Consider the following 12,088-nt stretch of genomic DNA (forward strand, 5'->3'; position numbering starts at 1 on the left):
CTGGTATGGTAAAACATTTTTATCTTTTCACTGCATGAGGAAAGTTTTTGCTTGACATGATTTCTCATCGCTCGAACCCCAATTATCAAGGTAGCCTTTGTGCAAGTTTCCATGGTCACACATTTTTTATTTAGTTTATGATTTTTTAAAATCATATTGCTTAATTTAAAAATTGTTTACCTGACACTAGGTCCACTGAACAGGAATAGGCGTTGTTAATGCCTTGCTCAAGAGCATTACAACAATAGGCTATTGAACATGGAAAATGAGCCGTATTTTTGCAAACCCAGCAGGGCTCTAATCACTCGGCTACTGCGCCGACAATCCATGCAGTTACCGTCACCATGCAAGATGACAATAATGCATTTGTGCTATCTATAAGGCAGTAGATTAGCATGGCTACCAAACCCGGACACGGTAATTAAGTTCAATGAATATACTCAAAACTATTACAAATATAAAACAACAAAAAAGTACCAATAGCCTTCCCCTTGACTCTACTGCACTATATTCATTTGTATACAGATTAAAAGCTTTATTAACAACTGAGTGCTTGCTACAATTGAAATGTACAATGGAAGACTAGCATTGTAAGCGTAAAGTTAATGAAATGAGTGACTGGTGAATGAGTGACTTTATAATAACCAAACATAACATGATTTGAAAGCTGGCTGCCCGTCAGGCTGTTGGAAAACCAAATTAAGGTTTTTTAAGTAAACAAAATATTTGCGGATTTTGAAGGCAGTGCATTTCCTCCGCTTGTCTTCATAAAATGGTTGGCTCATGAACTGATAAACTGGAAAGTCACACATGCACGACTCAGCACGAGACTCATTGGCATGCACTCCAAACGTTTTCAGGTTCACACCGATGTATTAACTAAATAAACAGATCGAATTGAGTTGTTTGAATAATAAGTTGTAATGAATAAATAAAGGATTGAGACTTCAGTGCAGGTAATGCTGCCAAAGTTTGTATGGCACGGCATTTCCCATTAAAACTACCAAACTTTCCAACCTGACCTACACTTTGCACCCTCTTAGTTCTTGTTGAAAAGTACCTTACCAGTTAACAGCATACCATACTTTCCATTTTGCTGTGGCAAAATTTTGTTTTTAAATAAGACTTTTAAGCAAAATTGCATTTAAACATGACAGAAATGCACTTGTACACTCCATGTCAGTTTGTTGGATAGTTTAGTAAAGTGTTTGGCTCACGATTGTTTGATCTTAATGCACATGATCTTACTGAAAAAAACTTCTACCTTTTCTTCCTTTGGATTTCTAACTTTGCATATATCGTTGGAAAGTTTGCAAAATGCTTGGGGGATAGGTATTATAGATTCTTGCATTACTTTGTTTTATGCTTTTGTTCCATGTTGCATGAGAGATTTCTGTATCTTCTTTGTGTACTGCATCTTTTCTGTGTATATTCACTGTGTTATTTGTGTTGGGCTTGTGTTAGTTAATGTTTCTAGATTAAAGTTGCAGTATGCCATCTTGGGAATTAAATTTGAAATTGTATTTCGGATGGTCTGGCTACCTAGGAGAAGATTAGGAGGAAATTAAACTTGGCATTCACACACCACTTTTTGTAGGAATTTAATTAGGCTCTAGGAATGCACTAATAATTGTCAGTTTGTGCTGGTGTTGCTTCTGAAATATTTCCAATGTGTCTCTGGTTATATATATCATAATCTTATTAATTATGAAGAGCCTGTGTTGCTGTTCAGAAATGGCGTTTCCTAACATAGATTCTCATATTCTACATAACTTTCTGGTTGCTGAAGTTTTGTATACACATTTTGATAAACATATCGCCTGCCCTTCATTAATCAAAAATTGCAAGAAATATGCTGTTTAAAATTTTGAAATTTTTTGCCTTTTCATTATTTTCAGATCAGCAATACCTGTGACATTTATAGATTTAGTAAATTTTAGTATCTGATTGCTGTGCAAGAAAACATAAACATAATATCCATTGGATCTAACAAGTGATACAGCAGAGTAAACCTGTGACATGGCAGATGAACATGACAATAGCTCAGGTAAATTTATTATATGCATTGCTTGATTTGGTAACTGGTAAATTTGATTTTCACTCACACAAAACATCTGTGGTTTGTTTTGACATTATTCGTAAACTGCTCTTTACATCATTGTGTGAGCCAGATGTTATGCAGCCCACCAAGATGCCGGGACACAAATTGAACAGCCACTGTGTTGTATTGTCATCCAAAACTTGCTGGCCGTGCATTCTGTGAGAAGTGATAGATAGATCAACTGAATATAACATGGTCTAAAGTTTGCTCCTTGATGCTAACGAATTGCAGAGTTAGCCACTGCCATATTTGTACAGAACAGAGCGTCAACTCCTGATGCCAGTTTGCATGCTGTTAAGTTGTACCCAGGCCATCCTAGGCTTTGAAAGTGGGTGTCAGTGAAGAATTTGCAAAGTCTGGCAAGAATTTACTGCTACTCCTGATTTCATAGATAGTCTGACCAACAACCGCGCTGATGTGGGAGCTCTCAGCTTGTTTTAACGATTGCAGTGCGCTGGTACAAATGTCTCTTAATTGTAGTTGTCTGGCATGTTTATCTATTTAGGGCAAAAAACTTTGAGGCAATATGGGGGTATGTGTAACGCAATACCAGACAGTTGTGCATCGCACAGTACTTAGCAACGAAGTAGACCGAGGCCAGAGCTGCTGTATGGAGAGCAGCAGTTTCAGCCTGAGCCAACCAGCCATTACATCAAGGCGGGCTGAGATGTAAGTTTCTTGTCTAGTGATTCAAGGTGTCAGCGAAGCGGAAAGATCTTTTCTAGATTATCCTTTGAAGTTTTTTCGAGCAGGACAGAAGGGCGCAGCCATTTCATTGATGTTAACCTTCGGAGCTATTATTTAGTGTGTAGAACTAAATTCTAATTTATTGATTAAGGTGCAGTACAGGTAAAAATGTAAAACCTTATAACTTCACTTCAGCATTGCTACTTTTTCCTTACATACATTATGATGTCATAGTCAGCATTCTACACACATGCTCAAAAATTTTTCTTGGTACATTTATTTTTGAGTTTTCTTTAATACATATCAAGTTGACTTGCGTTAGCACGATCTATACACTTTAAATGCAATTGAGTTTGGGAATAGGGTATCTGAATGCAATAATATGTATCATTATATTAAGTAATTATCTGTGGTTTCATATTGAAAGTTGAGTGATTGGAAGATGGATTGTAAAAAGTGTTTTCGCACTGTATATTTACAAGACAATTAACACTTATTTAGAACAATTGAAACAAATGTACCAGTAGATCTTTTTCTGAGTAAAATGGCTACAACTGTATAATTAATTTAATTATCTTGTTTATATGTTCACGTAGTTTGTTTTGCTATTTTAATATCTTGCATTACATTTGAAAGTTTTCATTAAATTTTTAAATTGTAAGTCACATTCACATTTAAAAATCCACATGACACCCATAAGACCTGTCTTAGGATGTCTTATTTTATGAAAGACATGTAACCTGTGCCACAAATTTTATTTCTGGTAATGATTAATTGGTGAAAAAACCTTATCTCGGAGGACAACTTTAAAACAATACCTGATGACGCACGTCCACTTTTTTTTTTAAAAACAGTAGATTGGTACAACATGCTGTAAGTTTAATACTAATACGTTGCTCAATGACGTCTTGCATACCTCGTTTTTACGTATCACGCTGAATATGTGATTAATCGTGGGTATTTCTTTGTTTGTATTCACGATAGAAAGATGAAATTCAAATAATCTTGTGGAAAATACCCCGCTTTTCATATTATAGAGGACGAGGCGTTTACCGGTGTATAAATTGCATTCCTTGGATCGTTTGAATTGGCATTCCACGAATGTTCATTTCGTAAACTAACAATACTTTCGGCGTGATTTTGGATGGTCTAAAAACTTTTCATTGAAATGCTTGTTCACATGGGAGCCTTTAAATGAAACCACGGTTAGATACACACCGCAGAACATATGTTTAATGTATTTTGAAATTTGTCACCATAATTGTTACGTCATGTTTCAAATTGTGAACGCCCAACATTCCATGCGATCTGGCTCGAGGAATTGGTTGCATGACTAATGACTATTTTGACAACAGAGAAACATCGATTAACCAAGTTTGTAAAACACCATATACAAATATAACAATCTAAGTTGGTAAAAATTAAACACGATTGAATCATTCCCTTTTTGGTGTTTTTCATATGTGACGTTTTTAAAGTTTACTTCGGAAAGTTTCCGTCCTTGCGTTTAGGATTGCTTTCTTCATAACATTGGGAAATACTCAACATCGTTGCATGTATTAAATGCACTATTGCGATATTCAATGCAAGGTTTGAGTTAAACAACAACATCTTCAATCCATACGGAATGGTGTTGAATTAATCGTTTTGCGTTATGTTGACTACGTCTACTACTTGTTAAATTAAAACGAAAAACACCATATTTTTGCCGCTCAACTGACGACACAGAAATCGTTTCGCAGATTTCAACAATAGAACGAAATTAAGGGGAGAAGAATAATAAACCGATTTGGTCGTGGTCGCCAGCCGTTCAGTAGGTCGTCACAATTCGTCTGACGGCCGAAGAACGTTTATTTTATTTATATTTCATGAGCTACGGCATGACACCTGGTGTTAATATCGCCTCGTCTTCTTTATTGATTATCTCAGCATTCATGGTATATATTTAACAAACGAGAATGACAAATTTCCACTACGGGCTCACCCGTTTTAGTTCTGTGCACAGTTTTCGATCTATTGGAAGGTTAACTTTGCCTTGCTATTTCAAAAGCATTTCGTTAATTGTCGGTTAATATAGCTTAGTAAGGCAGGTACGACATAAGTTTGTTAAATTTGCAGAGCAAACTTCCGTTTGTAGATCAAAACAGTTGATTAGTATGTTACGTTATATAGGACCTCATTGGTATTATTCAGACTACAGTCAGGGCGTTTTGGAACACGGGGTAGGTCTTTTTACTTTGATTACCCGTTTTTATAAGTAGACAAGCGTAAATATTTCATCATTGTTAGAACATCAGTTAAAATTTCCTTGGGACCGGACGCATTGCGCGATATTTACGCCTTTGTGCAACTGATTTTTTCCTTCGTGGCCGAGTGAGCGCGTTTTTATCGATTTTTTGTTATGTTTTCTGAATAGAAAGGCACTGATCAACTTAATCTTCCAATGAAAAATTTATGGGGTTTTTGTTCACAATAGCAAAGAAAACAAATAATTTCGTAAATAATCGACAACGAAACGACGGCGGTTTTATTTATTTTTTATTACTTGCTTTCGATTGCGGTATGTGTTAGAATTTTATCCCAGATTTTTTCCACAATGTGTAAGATGACGTTTCGTTATCTGCCCAATAGCACTTTTTGGCGAAGCTATAAAACAATTTTATTGAGTCGGTTTTGGGCATGGTATATCTCAGACACTGACATCAACACCTTCGCCATGTAATCGGGCGCCAATCTTAATTTCATCAATAGCAGAATCGTTTAGACTTTAGACCGTATTTATGTAAGTTTGGAAAAGCTACGATAACTTATTGCTTTAGTGGAATTATTTAGGCCATTTTTTGCTTAATCCGGTGACGATATTATTCCGTTCTTGATATGAAAAAGCAACCCATTAATTGTATTGCCGTTGAATGATATTGCAGTTGTCGCCAGACATGTATAGACCCACTCGAGGCTGGTTTGCTCTTAGTTCATTTTATACGTAAGTGGCGTCATATCGTTTCATTTTCGTCGGCGCTCATGAACGTGTGTAAGTAAGCCATGTAAGCTATTGCAGAAGTAATTAATTTATTAGAAATCAAAGTTACCCAATATTTTCCTATGATCGTTTTCATATTTCGTTTTCAATTCTGTGATAAATATTGACTTAACCTGGTATTTTTATTTCATAACGGTGAATAGCTATTGCAATTCATAACTGTGTTAGCCATGGTCATAACTTTACTTCTAAAAGATGTTTGACATATCTACTTAAACAATATTGTAATAAGGCTTAGTGCAACAAATTTATCTGTAGATGATCATACGCCAAAATCTGACGTCAAATGTATCATGTTTTTTTAAATCTTTATGTTATTTGGTGTAGGTGGAAATGTAAAAAGACCGCATGATGATCCAATTGACGGAGGAAATGCCAAGCGCTCTCGCGGTTCTGACAAAATTGAAATGCGACTTCTTATACCATCAAATGTAGGCTAACTTTATGTACAAGGTGTATTGAATTGAGATACGTGTTTGGAGGTTTGCAGCTGCCCACACATTGTCTTGCCTTAAATTAAGCTTTGAATATAAATTGCTTTACCGTCGTCGTTCGTTTCTGTCTTATTTCTTAGAATTGTTCATATGCAATTAAGTTATTATTTGAAATTAATACATCAAATAATTACAAAAAAAAGAATATAACTTAATTTTTACTTAGATATTGTCTGTTGGTAACATCCATATTTCTAAATACTTCAGACTGCCGGCGCTGTTATTGGAAAAGGGGGATCAAACATAAAAGACCTTCGACACGAGGTGAAACATAGTAATGATGAACAAAAATACAACGCTCGATGCTCTATATTTCCCATTACAACAGCTGTATTCAACAGTAGAAAGTAACATGTTGCCATGGTCCTGTGTAAAAATTGTTTTGCGTCCAACTAATTTCAGTTCTTGTTTTGCTTTTGTCCCATGGTCCTGCCATCATTCCAATGCCGTTCCTTCCACTTCCGGTCATCTGACTGCCCTGGTCCCTTCCACTACGTCACGTCCATTTCATCCTTGCTGGTTTTTGTCCACTTTCCATTTGTGAACCAATAAATACTAAATACCTGATTTGTTTGTAAAAAATATAATATTGGCTGGCTCCATGTCTTAATACCTGTCCAGTTTAATGCAAATGTCCAACTTCCCGACAGTCAAGGCATAGAACGGTATGTACTATGCCACACACTGTTTATCCTCATTCTAGTGACAGCATCGCGTCCTTTCAAGATGATAGTATTTTAAGAGTTTTTGAAGTGAAAAGCTTAAACGTTCGTACTTATCTTATCATTGGTAATATTGTACAATATAATGCGTCTATTTTTAGCATAATATCAGCAACAACGAAAACAATATCTGATGCGGCAAAATTGGCTGGCCGAGTAATGGAATCTTTATGTGAGGTTGGTAACTAATTTTTGATAGCTCCCGGCAACTAGCTCGTACTGAAAAAGCTACTTAGTGCAAACCAAGACGGCTAGCAACCTACTAATGCAGCGTCTTTGCTGTGCTTTTAGAGACTGCAACGACGTGATAAGGAGGGAATTATTAAGTTACTTGTTCATAAATCTCAAGCTGGGACAATTATCGGTTTGAAAGGTTCAAGGATTAAAGAATTACGTGAAGTATGTTTGTTTAGGTGAACTAGAGCACATTAACGCTTAAAGGCTTTGACAAAAGAAAATGACGTTAATTTAAATGTGCTTGGTTAGTTTATCAAAATAATGTGGTTTATTTTTCTTGCACTTAACAGACAACTGGTGCCAACATCAAGGTGAATCAAGAATGTTGTCCCAACTCTACGGATCGCATCTGTCAGATTAAAGGGCAAAACAGCACAGTAGTTAAAAGCCTTAATGCTATCTTGGAACTTCTTCAAGACGTAACTACCCTGCAATTGCTTATTTGTCATTTACTTAATCGATAAATAATCCGTTGAAAAATTTCCTTCTTCATCAGTACTAATGCTTGGGCATTTATGAACTAATGCCGTGACAGAAGTTTTCATACATTTTATTCAGGCACCGCCCAAAGGACCAATACATAATTATGACCCCAATTATTGGGACGACAGCTATGACTACGGTGGATACAATAAATTCGACAGAGACGGTCCTCCGATGGACCGGGGAGGAAGAAGAGGTGGATTTAATCAGGGAGTCAGAGGATCTGGAGGTAATAAATTTTTTAGAGGTCACAACACTCTGATAAACCTGTGGAGCCAAGATTCTTTCTCTTACCGCTCTTTTAATTTTGTCAGGGAGAAGATATGGAAATCAAGATAACCTTTCAGGTAAAACATTCTGACTTGTATTGTCTCTTGATCGTTTATTTCCTTTAACTAAAAGGAGAGTTGTACGATAGAAAACTCTTTTTGTTCGTTCAAAATTCAGGTGGTGGATATTCTGCCGGCGGCCGTGATCAAGCTGGATTTGGTGGTGGTAGAAATAGCAGGTATTAAATAATTAATAGTTGTAATATTCTGTGATATGTTGTATTTTTTGTGTTGTGTTTTATTATGAATCTGCTGAATGCTGAATCCAGTTACTTTTTAGAATACTAGCATGCAAAACCTTTTACTTAAACGTTTTAAAGATGTGATACACGAAATATTTAGTGTTTTAACTTTTGTAATAATTTTTAACTTAGTAAAATTCGAAATCAGACATTGAAAACGGCGTAAGTCAATAAAAACCAGTTGAAGGAAAACGAAATCGCTTTAAGATTTTCAAAAATGGAGGTGCGCAGTTGCAGAGTACGGATGGCTGCATTAACGTTAGAATCCCTAACCATCTTTGATACCCCCATTGATTGCAGCATGTAGTAGCCTATACATGATATGCAAAGCATTAATACTTCATGATACGCTTACGTGTTCCCACTTGCTGTGAAACATAGACTGCCACTATTTCACCATAAAAACTCGTGCGTTTGAAGCTATTTTTACAGTTTCTTGTTAATCTAACTTAAATATTATAACATAGTAACCTAAACCTAACCTATATCTAACTCCAATAAAACCTTAGAATAGCTAAAATCGACTTTTTGCTTACCCATTCTCCTAACAACGGACTGCATGATCTACTTACGGTGAAATTGTCACTTCGAAAAATTTAACTGTTACACAGTGAAGAACAATACATATAACAGCCAACAAGTTTAACTAGTGGTTACCAACCTAGGGGTCGCAAGGAGTTCATTTTTGACTGATCGGAGTCGTTATCTACTTGAAAAAATTGTAGGCTAGCAAACAAAATGATATGATTGTCGAAAATGTTAAATGTTAGCAGAAAGAAACTTAATCGCCGAGAAGGGCAGTGAGCAGTACTCTATAGAAATTTTTCAGATTAACTTTTCTGTCCTTTAAAAAAATTGTTATACGCTCCTGAAAATGGCGTTGGTTCTGATCAGCCACAACTAATTTTAAAATGTTAACAGTTCGCATCACACCGACGTGAAGTTGGTTCCCGTTTTCCTGGTTACTTATTTAGTTGCACTTAATTTTCATAAAAAATAGCGTTACGTGGGAATAAAAACCTTCGTGTGTCGATATGGCTAAAGTGGGTCATCGAATGCTTCGAGTTCGAAAAAAAGGCTGATTGAAAAAGGTTTGCTGACAGTGAATAATACAAAAGCAGTTTTGCCCATTTAAATGCAGTACAAAAATTTCATCACTGAAGGAATTTTTGTAATTAGTTTGGCTTAATCGTTTTCATTCTTCAGTAAATTCTAAAGTAAATTTATTTTCTGTGTGGATAAGGGATAATTTTTTATTTCTTTTTGTTAAGTTTCTTTTGAATTATTAAAAGCCTGCCACAGGTGTTAATTTAATATTCATAAGATGGCTCTTATGAGCCGTGTTATAATTTAGTCACTTCGTGGAACGTTTGTCGCTGTTTGTTGTAAACCTGATAAATTATTTATTATAGCAGTTGTAAAAAAAGTTACGAAAGGTGCTCTTTATTTCTTGTAGGCAGTACTACACGTAGCAGTGAGATTTATACAGGAGTAACTGGATAGTCTTTGACCATTTATTGCATTGTAAGCTCGATTGGAATGATCTTTGTGGAATATTATTCATTTATGGGCCTGCGCAATCAGCCGATTTAGCAGCATACTCGCTATATGGGCAGTTGATGTTATAACTATAGGAACTTTGAGTTTTTTTGACCAAACCAGGTAAAAATCCAGGGATGTTTAATTAATTTCGAAAGACCTCGGTTCGGTAACTTGTTGTGTTATTGTGGAGTGATCAAAGTCCGTTTTACGAAAATTGCGATGACACAATGCTGTATTTCTTTCTTTATACGGTTAAGTTTGGAAATCGATTTGTCTTACCAGGCTGTGCAAGTGTGCAGTGTGCGTGTGATAATTGGCGCGAAAATGATAATTCTAACAAAGCAAATTATGTCGTAGATATGGTGCCGGTGGAGGGAGAGGTGCATATGGTGGTTATGATGAAGATGGCTACGACGATTACGAAGATGACTACGGAGATTACACTCAAGGTTACGCTGATGACGTAGGGGTAAGGATGTAAATTAAAGAAACCATGTATATATTATAGCACACGTAGTATTTAACCATTATATAAACAGCTATCGTGCTTTTTAGGCCGCGGAATATGGACTCGGCAGTCAAGGTGAAGAAATAACAAAACAAGTAATTTAACTGTCTTTATTTCTCTGTTACGCTCCGTAAAATATGCTGGGTAACTGCAATTGCTTGTGTGTAGGTTACTATTCCCAATGAATACGCCGGTTCGATCATTGGAAAGGGAGGGACACGTATCATGCAAATCCGACAGGTAACTGCACTAATAACGGCTACATTATTATTTGATAAAGTTTAACGAATGAATTTAACACTTTTCATCACATTGATCGATTTAGGACAGCGGCGCTATGATCAAAATAGACGAAGCTGAGCCGGGAAGCAATGAACGCATCATAACCATCACGGGAACAAAGGAGCAGACCCAGAACGCGCAATATCTTCTTCAGAAAAGGTAATGGACTATATACCAGATATAACAGGAGCTTCCAATTCAGCTTACAATACATTACTACAAAGTTGCAGGCCAGAACGCGTTTAAAATTGGGTTTACCTTGAGCCCGAGTGTTTTGTTTCACTATCTTTTTTTTACATCCCGTTTTTGTACAGTTTTTACAAGCAGTGATTATATACGTTCAAATTTTCAATTTTTTGAAACTTAGTTTGCATCAATTGCTTGTATGACGCACCATACATTGGGAAATGCCCATCGTGTGCCTTACCCGGTGGAAGACTTGTGATTTTGTTGTTTTATTGAATGACAACTTATCACGGCCTCCCATAGGGTTTTGTACGATGTCACCAGTGACAACCGAAGTATGAAAAGTCGGTTATGTTAGCTGCATTTTGCGCATCTTGGAAATAAAATGTTGGAACGATTTCATAAAATTCACGTTTTTGTTCCTTAGCAGTTTTGTACCAAAGATGTAAAATGTTTGGCGACGGAAGCCAAGTAGGCCTACTTAAGTAGTTATGTTAAACGCTATCATAATCCAATATTTGTTTTGATTTGTTATTAACATTTACGCTAACAAAAGTTAATCGTTAGGGTTATTAATTTTACAATTAGCAATAATGTTAGAATACAATTTTGTTCGCAGCGTGAAAATGTTTTCAGGAGAGTACTAAATTCAGGTAAAGTATGCCCAAGACGGACAATCTTTTGCACTGTCAGCTAATTCTGCTCGCGCGCCGTTCCCTACAGTTCCTGAGTTGGCATTGTTTTTGCTGATCTCTTTTTCTTCGACGGTGAAGGCGTTTTGGTTTTGTTATGGCAATGTTGCATGTAAGATCAACATTCTAACGAACATCGTGTGTCGTTTTTAGTTTGCTGATGCTGTTTCTTGCATTTATCATCGTTCTAAAAATTGCTTAAAGAGTTGTTTGTTAAATAACAGATTCAAACATTCTTCTGTTTTGAGACCATTTTATTTTTAGCTTGTTATGCGATGTAACTTATTGTGCGAAATCTCATTTATGCTATCAAATATTGATATACTGTACATGAAACAGGTAATACACTCAGTATAGAAATGCCGAAATTCAATCATGTCAGTAGGTTTGTAAGGTTTTAAAGAATTTTAAGGTTTATATCTTGTCGACCAAAGTGACAGAATTTTCTGATATCAGTTGGAAAGTAATTTTAGAAGAATCTAATAGGTTAGTTCAGCAAAATCGTGAATCAAACTAATTGTTTCATTTCTCTTCATATTTTAT

The 12,088-nt window shown here is 35.9% G+C and overlaps 1 protein-coding gene across 3 annotated transcripts; it reads left to right on the forward strand.

Moving 5' to 3' along the window:
* Window positions 1-1,898: 1,898 nt before the first annotated feature.
* LOC143448396 (heterogeneous nuclear ribonucleoprotein K-like) lies at window positions 1,899-11,913 on the forward strand. 3 transcript variants are annotated; one of them, XM_076948121.1, is made up of 15 exons: window positions 1,899-2,047; window positions 6,156-6,259; window positions 6,530-6,586; window positions 6,944-6,987; window positions 7,146-7,221; window positions 7,336-7,443; window positions 7,572-7,700; window positions 7,840-7,993; window positions 8,079-8,111; window positions 8,212-8,272; window positions 10,235-10,346; window positions 10,433-10,480; window positions 10,554-10,625; window positions 10,711-10,826; window positions 11,473-11,913. In XM_076948121.1, exons 1-15 carry the CDS (start codon window positions 2,020-2,022, stop codon window positions 11,498-11,500), a joined length of 1,170 nt encoding a protein of 389 aa, XP_076804236.1. In that variant the 5' UTR covers window positions 1,899-2,019; the 3' UTR covers window positions 11,501-11,913. The 3 variants fall into 3 exon arrangements, 2 of the variants coding, with proteins under 2 accessions (XP_076804236.1, XP_076804237.1); XM_076948122.1 differs by lacking the exon at window positions 1,899-2,047 and adding an exon at window positions 4,887-5,010; XR_013114454.1 differs by lacking the exon at window positions 11,473-11,913 and having other exon boundaries at window positions 10,433-10,460.
* Window positions 11,914-12,088: the final 175 nt, after the last annotated feature.

This window comes from Clavelina lepadiformis, chromosome 3, assembly GCF_947623445.1.
Source record: "Clavelina lepadiformis chromosome 3, kaClaLepa1.1, whole genome shotgun sequence".
NCBI classification, from domain to species: Eukaryota; Metazoa; Chordata; class Ascidiacea; order Aplousobranchia; family Clavelinidae; genus Clavelina; species Clavelina lepadiformis.

Bases quoted from the DNA above. Each gene is read 5' to 3' on its own strand.
- LOC143448396 (XM_076948121.1), top strand. From the start codon at position 2,020: ATGGCAGATGAACATGACAATAGCTCAG. The intron at 7,222-7,335 runs GTTGGTAACTAA...CTGTGCTTTTAG, and splicing joins TAATGGAATCTTTATGTGAG to AGACTGCAACGACGTGATAA. The intron at 10,626-10,710 runs GTAACTGCACTA...TGATCGATTTAG, and splicing joins GTATCATGCAAATCCGACAG to GACAGCGGCGCTATGATCAA.